General features: G+C 37.6%; 2 protein-coding genes across 4 annotated transcripts; both read left to right on the top strand.

Annotated features, from left to right (window-relative positions):
* Positions 1 to 2,019: 2,019 nt before the first annotated feature.
* Positions 2,020 to 9,230, top strand: LOC126793714 (DNA topoisomerase 1 beta-like). Its single transcript, XM_050520314.1, has 16 exons — positions 2,020 to 2,142; positions 3,302 to 4,332; positions 4,429 to 4,623; positions 5,288 to 5,368; positions 5,596 to 5,655; positions 5,766 to 5,860; positions 5,968 to 6,124; positions 6,231 to 6,356; positions 6,627 to 6,707; positions 6,804 to 6,894; positions 7,178 to 7,311; positions 7,945 to 8,013; positions 8,097 to 8,186; positions 8,304 to 8,407; positions 8,491 to 8,659; positions 8,805 to 9,230. The coding sequence occupies exons 2-16, from the start codon at positions 3,334 to 3,336 to the stop codon at positions 8,871 to 8,873; spliced, it is 2,520 nt and encodes an 839-aa protein (XP_050376271.1). The 5' UTR covers positions 2,020 to 2,142; positions 3,302 to 3,333; the 3' UTR covers positions 8,874 to 9,230.
* A 3,531-nt stretch (positions 9,231 to 12,761) lies between these two features.
* On the top strand, positions 12,762 to 17,682 carry LOC126793715 (uncharacterized). Of its 3 annotated transcripts, none has more exons than XM_050520316.1 (5): positions 12,762 to 12,855; positions 13,008 to 13,399; positions 15,716 to 15,775; positions 15,871 to 16,234; positions 17,313 to 17,682. In XM_050520316.1, the coding sequence occupies exons 2-5, from the start codon at positions 13,016 to 13,018 to the stop codon at positions 17,333 to 17,335; spliced, it is 831 nt and encodes a 276-aa protein (XP_050376273.1). In that variant the 5' UTR covers positions 12,762 to 12,855; positions 13,008 to 13,015; the 3' UTR covers positions 17,336 to 17,682. The 3 variants fall into 3 exon arrangements, with proteins under 3 accessions (XP_050376273.1, XP_050376272.1, XP_050376274.1); XM_050520315.1 differs by having other exon boundaries at positions 15,871 to 16,241; XM_050520317.1 differs by having other exon boundaries at positions 15,871 to 16,246.
* Positions 17,683 to 18,701: the final 1,019 nt, after the last annotated feature.

The following is an 18,701-nucleotide window of genomic DNA, read 5'->3' as shown; positions in this document are numbered from 1 at the left end:
TCCCCAAAATTAAATCTATAACTCTACAAATTAAAGCCTAATTCTTAAATTAGAGTGATAGATCGCACTTGGGATTGAGCTCACTCCATCATTCCACCAAGAAGTTATGTGCGGCCTCCACTCCTCTGACAAACACGGGATGTCATGATCGAATTGAGGATTTTTCCATTTGGGATTTATGCGTTTGCTTTCCATCCACCCTCGATTACACATGCTTAGAGGTATTTTGATGCAAATAATGTAAAACAATTAGTTCAAAAGTGTGTTCCGAGCGGACTCGGGGAGCTGCTGCTTGAATCTCATCTTTTGTGTACATTGTCAAAAAAAATTTTGGTCTTTGGTCAAATTTCAAACGCTCTCTAGATTACAATTCTAGATCTACCATTGGTTTCAAGCATCCCCTAAGCACCCATCTAAGATCTGCCACGGTTGAAAACAAAGTTCATCGATGTAAAAGTGACTGAGAATCTTGGGTGTGATAGGTTTATTCGTCATACACGTAACCACATATTAAGTAGATTCTGTCTGAATCATAGGTATTTCATTCATACGCACACTCATGGTCAGACTAGTTTGCCACTAGTGTTTCATCTTATCGAGTTAAAATTATTTGTTCGATGAGTAACATATCACAAACGGTCACTACTTGAAATATGGCTACACTCCGTCACTACTTGAATTGGCTGTGGTAGAAGTTTTAACTTATACTATGCTTTATGTTAATTATCTAAGAAAAAGAAAAAATATGGCTACACTCAGTGTCTCAGTTACTCACTTTTCCTTCTGAAAAGCCAAAATAAAGAGGAAAAAGAAAAACAATTGAAAAAAATACATATAAATACTTCTAGTACCAGTGAGCAGAGTCCGTAACTCATTTCTAGGCCTTCATTGAGTTCATTCACATTTAGCCTCTTCGCCCTTGCCATTCCCGGAGGCTCCATCGTCTACTTGCTCTCATCGGAAACCTAATTCCGACTTATACAACTGGTATGAATCTCTAATTGGATTCATCTTTAATCACCGTTGCTAATCTCATCTCCAAATTCCTTTTCCTCCAAAAGAAACCTGATTCTTTTGGCGTGAAAATTCGCATAGAGTTTGATTTCATCAATCCATGATTGTGCGAGTGTTTGGTCAATCACATCAGCGAATCTCTGATTTTTACCCTGGGACATTACCCAAAAAATGGTGGTGAATTTGAGTGTAGGAACTCTTAAATGGTACTCGACAATGTTTGCAAGTCCATGACTTTGTTTCGCCAAAACATTTTCCTTGCTGTCCATCTTCTACTTCAAATTCAACTTCATTAAGTAATGGTTTTGATTCATAATTCATTGGAACATGGTGAGATCCTTGACTCCCTTAAACTTGTTCATGGCTACTTCTACTCGATGATTAGCTGGTGTTTCTCGTTTGAGTTTCTTCAATAAGATTATTGTATACATGCTCACTGACATCATCTTCATGATTTTCTTCAATAACTAGTTCTTGACGTGAAACTTTTCTCTTTCCAAACACCATTGTTGATTTAATGTGTTGAGCTAAGAAAAATAGAGTTATGATATAGACTTGGTACGTCTGTGATGAAACATGCAACTTAATTATATAGAGTTGAGCTCTTAAATAAATCTTAGCGACTTTTATTCCTTATGAAACAACAAATTCAGCGGTGGTAAGGAATCCAAAAGGGGTTGATTTTACGAAACTATCCCTTATTATATACTGAGACTAATATAACTTATGGAGGATATATGGGTAAATTAACAAAAAAAACTCAAAACTAAATATTATCTCTAAGGGTCTGAAAGCACAGACACGCTGTTGGGAAACGCTCCAAAACGGTCGGACACGCCAATTAATTTTTGAACACGGCTGAGGCAGACTCTAATACGTAATGGACACGCGCGTATCAGCATTTGGACACGCAATTAAGGAAAACATGGTGGGTATTTTTGTCCTTGCAATAATTCTGGACCCAAATGTCTCTCGGTCGCTCCCCTACGTTTTCATACTTAGTCGCTACGCGGCCTCTACGCCATAAACCCGACACGTTCAACCTCCGACCACTTCGTCCCCACCGCCGTCGTCGCCGAGCCTCTTCCTCCTGTTGTCACCACCGGCAACGGCGATCTCTTGGGCAAGGTAAAGTCCAACTTGCGACTCTCTCCTCCTCCTGCTCCTTCTGTTGATTGAAATAAGAACTTAAGATGTTTTTGATTTGTGTACTTGTAAGATTAATTAAGTTCTGGGTTTGATTGAATTGAGGTATGGGTGTAATCGAGTTATGGGTATAATTGGATTTTCAATCAATATTGAAGCAAATTTAGTCTTGTATTGGTTTCACAAACACGCACACACAATGACATGTTTATACTTTAATTTTTAAGGATTTCATTGATGATACTCTTGTTACAGGGAAAAAGAGGATTAATTTAGTCTTGTAATCTGTGATTTTTCATGAATAATACAGAATTTCCAGGTAATATACATCTTGGCCTGGAGATTTTTCTTCAATTTGGTTTCTGAATTCAGTTTTTTTTTATTGGTATTGCTTGTGCATTTTGTGCATCTCTGCATCTTAAGGATCAGCATCCTGGCATCCACCTTATTGAGCCAATCTGAGGGCAATGTTAGGAACCAATATGAATGCCACCATTTTGTTTCAGTTTGGTATTTTCAAAGTTAGTGTTTTCTCACTGCATATTTAGTGGCAAGTGTACATAGTGGTTTACTCATCTTCCGATTCTACTTACAGTACGATGTAGTTCTGTTGATTAGACAACAATAGTCTTCTTCATTATGAATGCTACTGCTTTGTGTTAGTATATAATCTATCTCCTATTGTGCCGTAAGAGGTTATGGTGTTAACTTTCAACTGTATATGTGGGTGGAATTGTATTAGCTTTTCAAGGGAACTTGTTTTACACTCTGGCAACACTGTTTCAGAGGTAGTTTTACCAGTGTTTCATTCAACTGAAATAGTTTTGCTTCTTTTAATATTGTGACAATTTATTTAAAAGGAAAAGCACTCCAGTACACAGGTATATGAGTTCAGAAGTATCGAACACAGAACCATCCTGTTAGATGGAAATTTCCATGTATCAATATTTTAAAAATATGTATCAAAATTATCGTCCCGGTTGATCATCTGTTGGTGACACTTATGCAAATTTCCCTATCATATTGGTAATATTGCTTCTATTGTCTATACTTATGTAGCGTCACATATGTGATTTACATTGTAAATGTTGAGGATGTGTACCTGTTTTTATTAATTTGTGTTGTGTTTTGCATTATCTAGGTGATCTACATGCTAGAGCACAAATTTTGCTGATGGCTTATCAGAATTCTGCTTACGAATTTACATCTGACGATGAAGATGAACCTTTAGTTTTCAAACGGTCTACAACATCTAAACAAAATCAGTCAAACACAGACACAAAGAAGTTATCGTCTCTGCGGAATGATGGACAACCACGAAGAGTTTTTGACGTACATTCTTCCAATGGTGTAAGTTCCAGTGTTCAAAAGGGTAAGACGGCTTCATCTATAAAGGCATCACCAGGGAAATCTCCCACAGAAATCCCAAAAGAGTCATCAGAACAGAACAAGTATGTCTCCATTAAAGAGGAAAATACGCCTATCAAACATCCTGCTGCAGACAATAGTGATTCTGACGATGAAAAGCCGATAAATTCCAGATTGAAGGCTAAAATAAACAATGTCAAAAAGGAAGATAGTGATGATGAAGATGATAAACCTTTAGCAGCAAGGGTTAATAAGTCTAATGTCGGAACATCAGGCTGTAAGCCTGGTGAATTTAAAGAAAGGAAGCCATTGGTTCAGAAGAATGGTTCAAGCACAATAGATAAAGGGAAAAGCTCTTCTTTGGTGTCAGGTAAGAGGCCTCTAGATAAGGTGAACGGTTCTGAGCAACCTTCAATTAAAAAACCAAAAATTGGAGAGTCTTCAACATCTGTAAAGGGCAAGCAGGTAGCAGACAAAACATGGTCGAAGGCAGATGATGATGACATGACACTTTCCCAGAGATTGAAGAAAGCTGCATCTGCTAACAAACCTTCTCTGACAAAGAAACCCGCATCTAAAGTCGGTTCATCCTCAATCCAGAAGAAGATCCAGAAAGGCAAAAAGCCAGATACGTTTTCAAAGTATTCTAAGTCAACAAGAGAAGGACCTAGCTCTAATGATGGGCAGAAAAAATGGACTACTTTAGAGCACAATGGTGTCATTTTCCCACCTCCTTACACGCCACACGGGGTGAAGATGCTTTACAATGGCAAGCCAGTCAACCTGAATCCTGAACAAGAGGAGGTTTCTTTCTCTGGCTGATCTATTTTCTCCTTGACATATGTCGCTTAAGTTTTTTATTTCTAAAAGGCATTAGACTGAAAGTGTTTATGGCTGCAGGTTGCAACAATGTACGCAGTGATGATAGATACAGAATATGTGCAGAAACAAACGTTCAGAGACAACTTCTGGAATGACTGGCGTAAGTTGCTTGGAAAGAATCATGCGATTCAGAAATTGGAAGCTTGTGATTTCAAACCGATATACGACTGGTATCAGAAAGAAAAGGAGAAGAAGAAACAAATGAGTTCAGAAGTAAGTTGCTATCCATAATCACAATATAAGAAATTTCTTGCTTAAGATATTGATACTCATAAAATCGTCTATGATCCATTATTTCATTTACTGGCAAGATTCGTTGTTCTACATTTATGGGCTAACTCTTGTACTTGCTGAGGCTATGTTGTTTTGACGGACATGCCAGCTGTATCTATTAAGTTTTTTTCTTGACCTTATGTTTGTCAAGTTTTTAGAATTTCGATGTTCATATGCCTGCTGTACCTTAATGATCCACTGCTATAATTAGCGACTTATTATTGATGAAACAAGTTGGGATATTAGTTGATCTTTTCTTTGTGATCTGGACAGTCTTATCCCCAATGCACTATTTGTCAAGTGTTTCTGTGTAAAAATTGTGTTTCTCCATGGCCTTACTGTTGGAACATCTGTTGTCAATAGCAAGTCACAATCTTTTAATAATGGACTGACAAGGTGGTCGTTGCATGTCTATCCCGATCCTTTGTGGTTTTGCATGTGAGAGACTCATTTAGTGTCACTGTATCCTTTCCTTGTATATTACATCAGATCAATAATTTCCTAGATTGATCAGTAGTGCCTTACACATGATGACAACTTCCCTATATATGGAGATGATTTACCTGTCCTGTTGCTCAACTGTCATGGATATCTGTTGGTGCAGGAGAAAAAGACTGTCAAGGAAGAGAAAATGAAACAAGAGGAGAAATATATGTGGGCAGTAGTTGATGGTGTAAAAGAGAAGGTTATTTTCTAACCTTGATTATGTCTGTTTACTCTAGCTGACTGCTTATCTGCAATGAATGTTCCAACTATATGGCGATTTTCAGATGATTCTGAATATGGATACGCTTCTTGTGATTGATTTCCCGGAATCCTGATTATAATGTGATATATATGATAGAAGCATAGCTCTGTTCTTATTTGCAATTAGCTTTACCCCTGTGGTTTCTGATCATTATTCCAATACAGGTTGGAAACTTCAGAGTTGAACCACCTGGATTGTTTCGAGGCCGTGGCGAGCATCCCAAGGTCCGTTAGATTTTTTTATTCTTCTTTTTTTGTGATGTAATATCTAGTTTATGATGAGATAGTTTGATAGGCATTATCTATTTAAGTGCTTACATTGGTTCTGGTATCAGTCAGGAAAACTGAAGAGGAGGATTCGTCCAAGCGAAGTCACAATAAATATAGGACAAAATGCAAAGATCCCCGAATGTCCCGTTCCGGGTGAAAGGTTTTCACTGTCTTGGTTGTATAGGATTATGTTTTTTTTTTTTTCCTGATCTACTTGTCTTCTCTTCTGGAATTTTGGAGGTTAACTTGCTACACTCTTTTACGCAGATGGAAAGAAGTTAGGCATGACAATACTGTTACATGGTTGGCTTTCTGGAACGATCCGATCAATCCGAAGGAGTTCAAATACGTATTTCTGGCAGCTAGTAGTTCCTTAAAGGGACAAAGCGACAAGGAGAAATATGAGAAAGCAAGGAAGTTGAAGGTGCTTAGATGGAGATGAGCTATAAGATTTTAATTCAGTAATTTGTTATATGATAATGTGGAAAAGGAATGCCACCTGTTTTTATGGGGAAACCTATTCGATGCAGGATTACATAGGAGCTATCAGGGCTGCATACACTAAGGATTTTACAAGTAGGGATCCTGCAAAGCGACAAATAGCTGTTGCTACCTATCTCATTGACAAACTTGCTCTTAGGGCTGGAAATGAGAAGGTATAATCTGCCGTTCTACTTTGACTGAGCCTATATATGCTTTGTTACAACACATTCAATTTTCAACATTGACTGTCTGAATGTTTTTGAAAAGGGCACTAGGCATCGCACATAACTTAAAATCCACTCTATAGCATCATACTTATAGTAGTAGGGTCTATGCAGTTCTTACTATTATAGATAGAGAATTAACTTGACAGTGCACACCAATTATGCTAAAAAATTTCAAGTAACACAGCGGTTTACGAATGCTCACATTATTCTCTGCAGGATGATGATGAAGCTGATACTGTCGGTTGCTGCACATTAAAAGTAGAGAATGTAAAAGCAATTCCCCCTAACTCATTGGAGGTACTCTATTGGAATTCTAGATCATTGCCGATTGTTAATAAATTAGTTTAATTACCAGAAAATAATAACTCTTTTTTCTTGTCTTTCTGAAATCAGTTTAACTTCCTCGGTAAAGATTCAATCCGATATGAAAATACTGTTGAAGTAGAACCTGCTGTTTACAAGGAAGTAAAAAAATTTCAGGAAGGTGGGTAGCTAATTTCAAAATTTATTGTTTGTCATTTTTGGTTGGCTACCACTCGCAACACACACACAGAGTACATAAATGGTGAGGGAGGGGAAGGGAGGGAGCTGACATCCACGAAAGCTTGCACTGTTATAACATATACTTCATCAGGAGCATATGTCCTCACTGCAGACTTCACAAAATTTGATCACAACTTTGAGCCTCCCTATAGCAGTCATATATATATATATATCATGTATATATGTGTGATGACTACAAAGTGTATTAATTTTTTTTTCTTCAGGGAAAAAGGATAGTGATGATCTCTTTGACCAGTTAGATACCAGTAAATTAAATGCACATCTAAAGGAACTAATGCCTGGTCTTACTGCAAAAGTGTTCCGTACATACAACGCATCCATCACATTGGATAATGAAGTAAGTTGATGCTGGTCTTCACTTAATTTTTTGAACTTTTTAGTTTTTCACTGTTCTATTTAGATATTACATATCATCTGATTCCTATTTTATATAGATATACTATTCATTAAATATGTTTTTATTGTGAGGTGAGATATAAACCCCTCACCTTATAGTTTTGCTATTGAATATACCTATAGCGTGTAATATTTTTCTTATTTGTTTATGGAGTGAACCTGGTTGGATCATATGGGGTGGAATACTTGTATTGCAGGGCAGCTTTGATGCTTTATTGACTTATAGTTTTGAGGAAAACTGAATTTCTATTTTCAAATTTAATTTTTTTCTACTGTTAGGGTAGATTTAAGAAAAAAAAAGGCAGAGTTTTAATTTACAGGCTAGAATATACATAATCTCCATAAATTGAAATTCATCAAACCTCCCTAAATAGTTGAGTTTACTTATGTAATGTTATATATGCTTTGTTAATACTACATTGTCATCAGCTTAGCATTACTTGTTTGCTCAAGCATATAAAAAGCATGCCAAGTCTCGTTCTCTACAAACCATGACTGATGTTACTCTTAAATATTCAGTATGGCCATCAGGAACCTTTATACTGATTCTTATTTGTCATTATCCTGATGGCAGTTGAACCAGGAAACTACAGAGGGAGATGTATTAAAGAAAAAAGTTTTTTATGATACAGCAAACAAGAAGGTGAAGACAGTCCATCCGAAGAGAACTTGTACTACTCTCTTTTATTGAGTGGCCTCTATAATTGTTGGTATTTTACTTTGCAGGTTGCTATTATTTGTAATCATCAGCGTGCTGTCTCAAAGTCTCATGAATCACAAATGGACAAGCTAAAGGAAAAGCTTCGTGACCTTCAGGTAATGACATGATGACCTCATCTGCACCATTCTTGTAATCCTTAGGTGCTCGTGCTTGAAATATGACCACAAAATGTGATTAGTGCTCCAGACCTGATTTGCCTTTCTGGGTTGCAGGGTGTTTTAAAAGAGCTAAAGACAGATTTAGAGAGGGCAAGAAACGGAAAGCCCCCTCTGAAGGATGCTGATGGAAAACAGAAGAGAAATTTGACCCCGGAAGCGTAATGCGACTTATTATTTGCTTGAGTTCATTTATATGTGAATATGGTGGTTCAGTAAGTTACTTCTTCTTAATATGTTACAGGTTACAGAAGAAGATTGCTGATGCCAATAAAAAGATTGATAAAGTAAAAATGGATATGCAAACCAAAGATGACATGAAAACAATTGCCTTGGGAACATCAAAAATCAACTATCTTGATCCTAGGATCACCGTTGCATGGTGCAAGCGACATGAAGTTCCCATTGAGAAGGTGGGCTATCCTTTTCTTTATTTAATGTGAATTAGTGCCAATATATATGCTTCAGTTTTGGGTCTTTGGATGAACGGTATGCGGTTTATGTGTGTATAAAGAGCGAGCTGGTGCTAATAAGCTTGATCATTTGCTATTGACACAGATATTCCAGAAGTCTCTCCTGGGTAAGTTTGCTTGGGCAATGGATGTTGATCCTGACTTCAGATTCTGATATTTAAAAATGGTGATCACACCCTTGCCATACCCACCATCTGAGATATTTTATTCTAAAAGACGTGGAAAAAGGAAACCGACAAAAACAGGAAAGCTTGAGAATCACCTTTGCCTTTCTTTGTTCCATTATAGAAGTTCATAATGTCTTTTCTTCTTCAGCGGAATTATCTTGTTGTAAGTTGATCTAATCTAACGATTGACTGAGTTTCCTTCCCCCCTTCCTGTGGGCTTTTGTTCCTTTTCTTTTCCTATATGGAACAAGTGTCCATCTGAACTTTCAAATTGCTACTGATTGTTCAATTGTCTATGATACCTTGACATATACATTGAGAATTTAATATCATAATCTTCACTGTCTCCTCTTTTGTACCATCCTAGTGTTCTAGAGAATTCCCTTCTACTATTAACTTTCAATCTTGCAACACTAATATTGATCTCTTAGCATTTAAGGATTCGTATTACAGTGTTGTTTCATTTCTTTCTCGTTTACAGTGTAGTATGCGGAAGTGAACATGAAAGCCGTTTCATGTTCAACTCTGTATGTTCTAGGCTTTTAACTGTTGTCAGCTAAATACGAATCTCCAACCAATGTAAATCACTTTGAATTGGTTGATGATGCCTGTGCCTGATTGAGACTGCAATTTCGATCTGTGCCTGATTGAGACTGCAATTTCGATCCCTTGGTAAGTGAACATGAAAGTGACTGAGATATTCAAAGAGGTCAAGGATCAACCTGGATGGCTGCATTACAGCTCTTTGCGCTGTGACCTTGATGATAACTCCCTAGAGTCAGAGATCAACTACCGTCTTTCTACTCGAGGGAAAAAACCAGTGATCTTGCGGCTGAACTCAACGCAAATTTTACAGCTGGTCTAGGTGAAATGGCATACCACCATCACAGGTTTCTTGATGCGTTCTGGGATGTGATGTGTTGCTGAAGACCTGAGGAGGTACCCGCGTGATCTGCTAGCTAATGCCTTTAGCTTCAGAATGTATTCAATTGATATATCGAAAGATGCATACCGAAACTTTCATTGAAGGTATGGCTTCTCATTTGCAGTCAAGTATAGCAAACCTTCTGGAAATATGCATGGATGCAGAGATGTTTGATATGCAGATGTGTTGAAGAGGCCACTTTTTACTCATTTATTTGAGGAAATGCATTGAGAACTATCCTTTCGCCCTCAAGGATCTTGAAAAGAGAATCAACAAGCTCATTAAAGCTAAGGAGATTTGTGAAGGGATCATGAATGCTTATGATGAGTGATTATGCTAGCTCTCTATTGTAGCCTGCTTTCTTTTGTCTTTTCCTGTTACTTTGCTTATACCAATGTTGGAAACAAAGTTCATCGATTGTAAAAGTGACTGAGAATCATGGGTGTGATAGGTTTATTCATCAAACACGTTCCCACATTTTCAGTAGATTTTGTTTGATTCATAGGTATTGGTTTCATTCATACGTAGACTCATAATCAGACTAGTTTGCGATCGAGTAGAGTTTCACCTTATCTAAGTTAAATATATTTGATGAGTAAAATATCACAAATGGTCACTACTTGAAATATGGCAACATCCCTCACTACTTTTTTTTTTTGACACCCTTCGAGGTATTCCCTCGGATTGTCAGTAGGGTTTCCCACAGGCTTTTGGCCGAAGGACTAAATTCTTCCGGGACCCCGTTTTGCTGAAGGAGCATTGCAGCTATTCCCTAGCCACATTTGCGAATTCAGCGAAATCAATGTGTCCTCCGGCGTTCGAACTCCTAACCTGGTGGCAAGCCAAGACATAGATACCCATGGTGGGAACCCACTGAAACTATTGAACCACTTGTTGTGGTTTCTCCCTCACTACTTGAATTGGTTGTAGTAGAGGCTTTACCTTTTAACTTCCCTTCCGATAATTTTAAGCATCTTTTGACTCCCTTTAAAGTCTTTTTCATCTTTCCCTCACGGTACTTGTGTGTTATCGGTCTCATACGGAATTTATTGCCCGATGGGGATGCATTTACAAACAATTCGACTCGCCGACAATGCGTTGTGGTGCGACAGGGTCCGAGAACAAGAGGGCTCTCACCCTCTATGGTGCCCCCTTCTAGGGGACTTTTTTTTAATTTTAATTATTAAAAAAAAAGTGCTACATCGGTCACTCACTTTTCCTTCCAAAAGCGAAAATAAAAAAGAAAAAGAAAAGGAATTGAAAAAAATTTAGGGCTTCTTATAAAAAGTCACATTTGACCCATGAAATGAGAAAAAAGTCACATAAGATGAGGAAATTAGAAAAAAAATCATAATTTTAAAACCATTACAGTGTTGCCCCAAAACTTTTACAAAAATTACAGCCAATGCCACTATCTATTTGTTTTCTCACTATTATGAAATCCACAATCTTCACCGTACCAGCAGTCCAGGACCAAGTGCAAAGACTCTGCGACTCCATCGAGGTCACGGCCTAGGTACCGCGACGAGGAGGAGGAGAAGGACTGGGAACACCAAACGAGATTGAGGCGCAGGGACGACGACGTCGGAGGCGCGAGGACGAGTTCGGAGGTGCGGGTACGAATTTGGAGGTGTGGGGAGGAAATCGGAGGTGCGGGGACGACAACCGTGACACGGGGACGAATTTGATATGGCAGAAGGAAAGCATATGGGAAATTAACATGAAGTCAATGATTGGAGAAGATGACATGGGTGCCAAAGTAGATTTTGGGTGCCTAGTTTTGAATACTAGTTTTTGATTTCATAGATTTGAGTAACCGATTTTGTGACTGGAAATGTAGCTGACTGATCTAACCGTCACATTACATGTTACACTACCAGCCACAATATCAGTCACACTAACTTTGTGCTGTGACAGATAGTGTGGTAGGTATTGTGACAGGTACTGTGATAGCTAATGTGATAGGCAGTGTGACAGGTAATGTGATAGCTAGTGTGATAAGTAGTGTGGCTGGTGGTGTTTTGTACGACAACATAAGTGAAGTGTCGATATGTGGATCATATTAGTTCAAGATCACATAACAATAAACAAAAGGTTCGTTATTTATAGTCTTCTTCTTCTTGTTCTTTTTATTCTAAAAAAAAGTGTGACAGAGGTTGTGACAGTAGGTGTGACAAAATTTGTGACAGGTAGTGTGATAGCATGTGTGATAGGGGGTGTGACAAGTAGTGTGATAGAACTGTGACAAGGGTTGTGACATGGGATGTGATAGTGGTTGTGACAGGTAGTGTGATAGAAGTTGTGATAGAGGTTGTGACAGGAGTTGTGACAGGGGCAATGTGTGTGACAGTGGTTGTGACAGTAGGTGTGACAGTGGTTGTGACAGTAGGTGTGACATGCCGAGAGGAAATGTGGAAATATGTGAAATTTTGTTAAAATTCAAATGAGATTGGTATAAGTATGCTCATAATGAAGAGAATAGTAGGAATCTAGAACCTTGAGCTTCGGTTTCGCCGAAATTGCTTGGAGCACCGCCATTGATGGCGGTAGCCATTTGTGATAGTTGTTGCATCATGTACGGTTGGTTGATTCGGAGTGTGTAGTATATCAAATGAAAGATGGGAGCGATATCTTTCTAACGGTACCAATTTCGTCAAAATCTATCGCGGAACGAGAAAATTATGGCCGAAATTAGAAAAAGAATTAAAAAAATAAAAAAGGGCAAAATAGCCCATAACAATATTTTTAAAATGACTTTTTAAGGTTTTTTAATTTTATTAACTTTTTTATAATTTTCACTTAAATATGATTAATTTTTTATAATTAATTTATAAATAATAATTTTTTTTCAAATATAAATTAAGAAATCATGTCTTTTTATAATTTGTCCAAAAATTTATATAAATACTTCTAGTACCACTGAGCAGAGGCCGAAGCTCATTTCTAGGCCTTCATTCACATTTAGCCTCTTCGCCTTTGCCATTCCCGGAGGCTCCACCGTCTACCTGTTCTCATCGGAAACCTAATTCCATCTTATGCAACCGGTACGAATCCCTAATCCGACTCGTCTTTAATCACCGTCGTTAATCTCATCTCCAATTTCCTTTTCCTCCAAGCGAAACCTGATTTTTTGGCGGGAAAATTCGCACAGAGTTCGATTTCGTCAATTCATGACTGTGTGACTGTTTCTGCGCAGATTGAGCAATGGAGAATCTTCACGGCAGCTCGCGAGTTCCGAAAGTGACACAGGGGAACTTGATCGGAGGTGGAAGCTTTGAGAATGCGGACCTCGGCAGCGGCGACTCGCCGCTCCTCCGGTACCTGCTTGGAGGCTCTCAGTCGCCGGTCGGCGGTGGATTCAAGCAGCGGCGCCACCCGATCTCTCCGGTGGATAATCTTATGGCGGCGGCGAGGTCGCCAACGGCTTACAGGACGCCGGTGCGAGCGGTGCCGAGAGATGATGTTCTGGTGATGGACGGCGTTTTGATCACCGACGGGAAGAGGAGTTCGTCGAGGTCTGGTGGCTCTTCTGGTTCGCCGTCGTCTGCTTCTTCCGAGTCTTCCGGGAAGAGTCTCTACAAAGGCCAGGTCTTGATCTCTCTCTCTCTCTCTCTCTCTTACTGGTTCATTGATTTGAATTTAGTTTTTCGTGTTGATTATCTGTTTGGCTATCAATGAATAATGATCCGAGTATTGCATTCGCATCGTAATTACTGTTAAATCGATAATGGTGAGAAGTGAATTTAGTATATTGCTTTTGATTTACTTTAGTTTTTTTTTGTTTTGGATGAAATTTAAGGTGCACTAGGTGCTAGAGTTTCTGATCGGCAAGAGGTGATGTTGATTGATGCATTTTAGTTTAGGGTTCCTGCACTTGAACTAAATTCGGTGAAGCATTTGGAGCTAAATTCATCATTGTATGTCTGTTTTTGTTGCATGAATAGATTTTGCAACTATTCTTCGATTGACTCTGGTAGCTTACTAATGGCTCGCATAACGGTAGGAATTGACCAAACTGGTTGCTTGCTTGGTAGTCCGATAGAATAAAATGTTGTTACTTACTTCCTTAGAGAGTATATTCCACTAGTTTTAAAAACATTACACGAGTCCTTGGGATGTCAGATGCTGCTGTTGTCAGTTTAAATGATATTCCATTAATAACTTCTTTGTGCCTTGTGAAGTGAGTGTATGAGAAACTACATTAGTTTCAACTGCTCGTTCAGTTACTTGTTAGGAAGGATAAGTTCAATTAGATGCAATGGTCAGTAAAACCTTTTTCAAGAAGAATATGTTGTAACTTGCTGCCTAGCTCTAATGCCATAGCATTTAAGTAAACAAGATTGCAACATCTACAATTTCTTGAGTTTTCAGACAATGCTATGGTTAGTGAAAAGGATGGTCCATTTAGAGCCTGTTCTAACTTTTCAAATGAATGATGATCTATGAGGGACAACATAATTTTACCACTTGTTTTGTCTGCATGTGAAGAAGCGTAGTTACAACTTACAAATGGGAAATCAGTGTTTCTGTTTGACCTCTACTTTCAAATTATTTAATGGTGTCATTAAATATTTTGGTCTGCTGCTAAAACTTCTACTTCCAAAATGCCGTGAAAACTTTTTAGCTTACAAAACAGTGATATATGCTTGATTTTAAACAGATATTGCTCTGTTACACTGCCTCAAAAGAGCAAGCAATGCAAGTGAATAAAATTGATGTACCAACTATCCTTTGGAATTTCTGACAATGCTGTGGTTAGTCAAATAATGGTCCATTAAAAGATTATTTTGACTTGTGAAATGTGTGTATGAGGCATCATTAGTAAGAAGTAGGTTTTTATGTTTGAGGTTAGTGTGGTGAAATACAAAGGTTGAAGCAAGAGACTCGTCGACATCACTATGGCTAGTTTCTTATTGCTCACTGATTATCTTGTTGTGCATTCAAACTATATTTTGGAGGTTTTTTAATCTGCACTATAAAAATATGAACAAAAATTTAGTTCAGTTGAGATAATATGTATCACATTAAGATGCGGAAGTGAAGTACTGTAAGTCTTCCTGTCACTATCAATCAAGATGGTCATAGCTAGTTATTAAGTTAGGGTACTGATATGTCAGTTGCATGAAATGTGATACTATAATTTGTTGTGTAGATTTAGTTTGCTTGATCTAGAAAATGGTTCTCTACCTTTGCCATCATGTGTTCTTGGAATTTATCGAATTAGCCTCTTACGATTCAAAGAAAGCTAATAGAAATTGAAAGCTGTTACTGCATAAGTAATTTCCTACTTATGTGCCATCCATGATCTGTCTATTAGGTCGGTTCTCAATTTAAAACTTGAGTAATTTCCTAATTATGTAGCCATCTGTCTAGTTGGTTGGTGCTTGATTTAAAAGCTGTATCTTGAGTTAATGCTAGAATTGATAGGGACGTTAAAGATAGTTGACCTGCTTATGTGCCATCTGTCCATGAGTATCATCATCATAAGACTACTGCCATCAGGAGGTTACGTAATTAATTGTTGGTCAATGATTTAGTCTGATTTGTTTCTGGCTATACACTTGTAAAACAATATATAGCTCAGGTTCTTGACAAAACCTAATGCCTTCTCTATATCTCCATAGCCTTTTTTTACTGGTGAATATTTATATCCCTCATTTCTGTGAAAATAGGGTGGGTACTATTGTGCCTTTGATGGTTTTCTGACTGTTTTACTACTTTGGTTATGCATCCTTTATATTTTTCCAATTGTCGGAGGTGTCTCAAGATGATTTGTACAGTAGTGCTGGTTGAAATTTTGTGTGTTAAATACCGCAAATTATTTGTTGAAGGTCAGGACTTGACCAAAATTTAATTTTTCTTTTTAGCAGTTTGTTCTTGACAAATTGCGATTACTTTTTGCAGTTTTTACTTGGAAAAGAAAATCTGCGTCCAACTCGTTTTCCTGGCAAGAACAAATCTGAGGTTAGCAATCATACAGCATTAGTTAGCTTCCTAATATGACATACTCAATTCCTGAAACTGCCATGGTTTCTCTTGTTTTTGTTTCTCTGGGACAGTTGTGCAAGTCTACACCTAGATCAGGATCATGCGCACCCAGCCCCAAGTCCCGCCTTGTCTATCAGATCATGGCATCAGCTGTTACTGAAGCAGTAGCAGCAGTCACATCATCTCCAAAACTGAAGCGCACCAGCGAAACCCCCATTACTGCTATATGCTGCGGAGACTGGTCACCCCAAGATGATGGCATTGAGGTTTCCTTGCCTTCTTCAACTGAAAAGCTTCCATCAAAGGCAGATGTAGATGAGTACATCACTGCTTCTCTCTATGGTCCTACTACAAGAAGGAGATTGCCAGTGTTTGATGAAATTTCCCAGCGTACTGATCTGATTGCACAGAGAAAACTTCCATTTCACACAAAAGGTAAAGGGTAAGGTAAATTGTATATTCGTCTCTTCGTTTTCGGGTTACATACTCTGTCCACCTCATTGCATCTACCTGCTGCTCATATTCTAGCGCAGACCGGGATTAGATTGAGCAACGATTGTTGCCAACTATACTTGTAGAGGGTGTTGTTGATGCTTGGTTACCATAGTACTTGATCACCAACGATGGTGTATAATATCTTGCTAGCTTTGCCTTTATCAGTACTTAAAATTGATCAAGGACAATGGAGATGGGAAGTGGAACTCTTGTTGCGATTCTCTGGATATGATAGTTTCACTGTTCGCTATGTTTTGTATCAATTGTATGTGGCTGCACTCTGCAAGAGTCCTTTCAGATTGTGATCGGGACTGTTCTATAACAGTGATCATGTATAGTATAGTGAAGATGCTCACTATCTCTCTCCAGAAACACATTGCCTATGGCTATGGGATTAAGACCAGCATGGAACTTGAAAAACCAGCCAGAGTAGTCCTTTCTCATTTCTTTGACACCAAAATTGAGAAACATATGATAAGCTGTAAATGGCCAGGAGTCTCCCAAAATATCTAAACTTCCTTCGTGCGTCAATTCGGGACCTGAAGGATTAGGAGTTTAGGACACAAGTCCATGGTAGTCCTCATCGATGTCATGGCGTGATAATCAATCATCACCGTCACTAATCCAATTGAGGTCGCCGTTTCAACCAACACCCTGTTTGTAGTTAATGTTTGATAGCCACAAACTTCGATTACTCTTTAAGGGTTCTAATTGCAGCTATTAAATTATGTTTATACATCTGTTGCTATTAACACCTCTCAATTACTTTTAACAAAAGTAAAAAACTAAACACACCTCCTCTTATTTATCATAATACCCTCCATCTAAATTTAATACTCGATTTTTCATTTTTATCGGATTTATGATTTTTTGGGTTTATAGATATTGAACTCAGACAACTCTAGTTTTTCTTTTAATCATTTGCATCCGCTGGGTTCCATCTAATTGATTGCTTTTGCACCCTATTTACTCCATCTATTACATATGATAATATTGAAGCATTGTAAAATTGTTTCAGGTCTACTTTGGGCAGTATCTTAGTTTGCAAAGACTCTGTGGCGGTAAAGCCATTTTTTCCCAAGTTAATAGTCAAAGATGGTGGCTTGATGGTTGTAATCTTGTAGAAAAGCTACACCAACAGGCAACAACTACCTTGTTGTTAAGTTTCTTAGTCTTAGGTAACAAGAATGGTGGCTTATTGGTATATGGCAGCTGCAATTCAATTATGCAGCTATTTTATGTATGAGGTCGGAGAAAGAAGACGAGAGGTCATCGTATTGAAGTAGAAAAAGAAATTTCTTCTCTTTTTATTTTTACATCCTTTGTTCTTATTATTTGTCTTTTCTAATTAGTTGAAAAGGTCAAATCAAAATAGAAAAGTTGTGGAGGTATTAATAGTAATTTAAGAGGTGCAAATAGAAACCACGTACTCTTGAACCTTTCATTGTTGAGTCTGTAACGAATAAAAGAGTAAAAAGAGAGCTTGGTTATAATTTGTGGCTGAACAGTCGTACACACTACACATTACACTTGTGTAATTGAGGCGACTTAGGGCGAGTTTGGCCCTGAAGCAATTAATTTAAAATCAAATTGTGCAGTAAGAATAATCAGCTATAATTGTGATGTGAGAATAATTACAAAAATTGTGTTAAAGTGTTTGGTGAATTTTGATATAAAATTATGGTGAGTTTAGCTAATGGCTAAGAAGTACATAAAGGTAAAACTAATATTTATGGAATTGAGGGCAATACGAGTAAAGTAAAGAAGTTGTCTCAGCTTAGGGATTCCATAATCTTAGAAGCACCATTTTAGCAGCTTCTAGATTAGTATTAGAAACGGTGAGATTTTATTATAATCACCTAGCATCTTGTTACACCAAACACCTAGTTTAGCTTATTTATTAATTTAAACTCATAATATGCTACAAATTCGGGGCCAAACAGGCACATTAGAAGAGTTGATAACCAAACCAGCAGTGCTAACTACTAATCTAGTTGGTTGTGTGAGAATGCGTGACGGGATTGACAATAAAATATTTTAAGGTTGTACTAGTCTCGTATTAGCCTCTTTATACGTCTTTCGTGCGTGCTAGTTTATTTAAAAACATAAGAAAAATGATAAAGTAGTTATGGTTAAAGGTATTGGGCAAGTGAGAGAAACTCATTTAATTTCTTTTTATATTTTTATATATTTTATTTTTGATTTACAATTTTAACCATTGTCTAACATATTTTATAATTTTAGAACTTTAATCCACTAAAAGTTAATTACGATATTTTTTAGTTTGGCAGTTCCATATGAAGAATTGCTTTAATTAATAAAGATTTGTGGGAGTTGGAAATAAGAATAGACATATAGGAAATTTCTCCGCCCCACAGTTCTATTTGTTGATCGATGTATTTGTTGG

Source organism: Argentina anserina, chromosome 5 (genome assembly GCF_933775445.1).
Source record: "Argentina anserina chromosome 5, drPotAnse1.1, whole genome shotgun sequence".
In the NCBI taxonomy this organism is placed as follows: domain Eukaryota; kingdom Viridiplantae; phylum Streptophyta; class Magnoliopsida; order Rosales; family Rosaceae; genus Argentina; species Argentina anserina.
The sequence above is the reverse complement of the archived record's forward strand: the minus strand, read 5'-3'. Positions and strand labels throughout refer to the sequence as shown.

What these genes read in the sequence shown, in the direction of transcription:
- LOC126793714 (XM_050520314.1), top strand. Translation starts at nt 3,334, where the DNA reads ATGGCTTATCAGAATTCTGCTTACGAATTTACATCTGACGATGAAGAT. An exon ending in TTCCCCCTAACTCATTGGAG is followed by an intron (nt 6,708 to 6,803) that starts GTACTCTATTGG and finishes TTCTGAAATCAG; the next exon opens with TTTAACTTCCTCGGTAAAGA. An exon ending in AGAAATTTGACCCCGGAAGC is followed by an intron (nt 8,408 to 8,490) that starts GTAATGCGACTT and finishes AATATGTTACAG; the next exon opens with GTTACAGAAGAAGATTGCTG.
- LOC126793715 (XM_050520315.1), top strand. Translation starts at nt 13,016, where the DNA reads ATGGAGAATCTTCACGGCAGCTCGCGAGTTCCGAAAGTGACACAGGGG. An exon ending in CTGGCAAGAACAAATCTGAG is followed by an intron (nt 15,776 to 15,870) that starts GTTAGCAATCAT and finishes TCTCTGGGACAG; the next exon opens with TTGTGCAAGTCTACACCTAG. An exon ending in TTTCACACAAAAGGTAAAGG is followed by an intron (nt 16,242 to 17,312) that starts GTAAGGTAAATT and finishes AAATTGTTTCAG; the next exon opens with GTCTACTTTGGGCAGTATCT.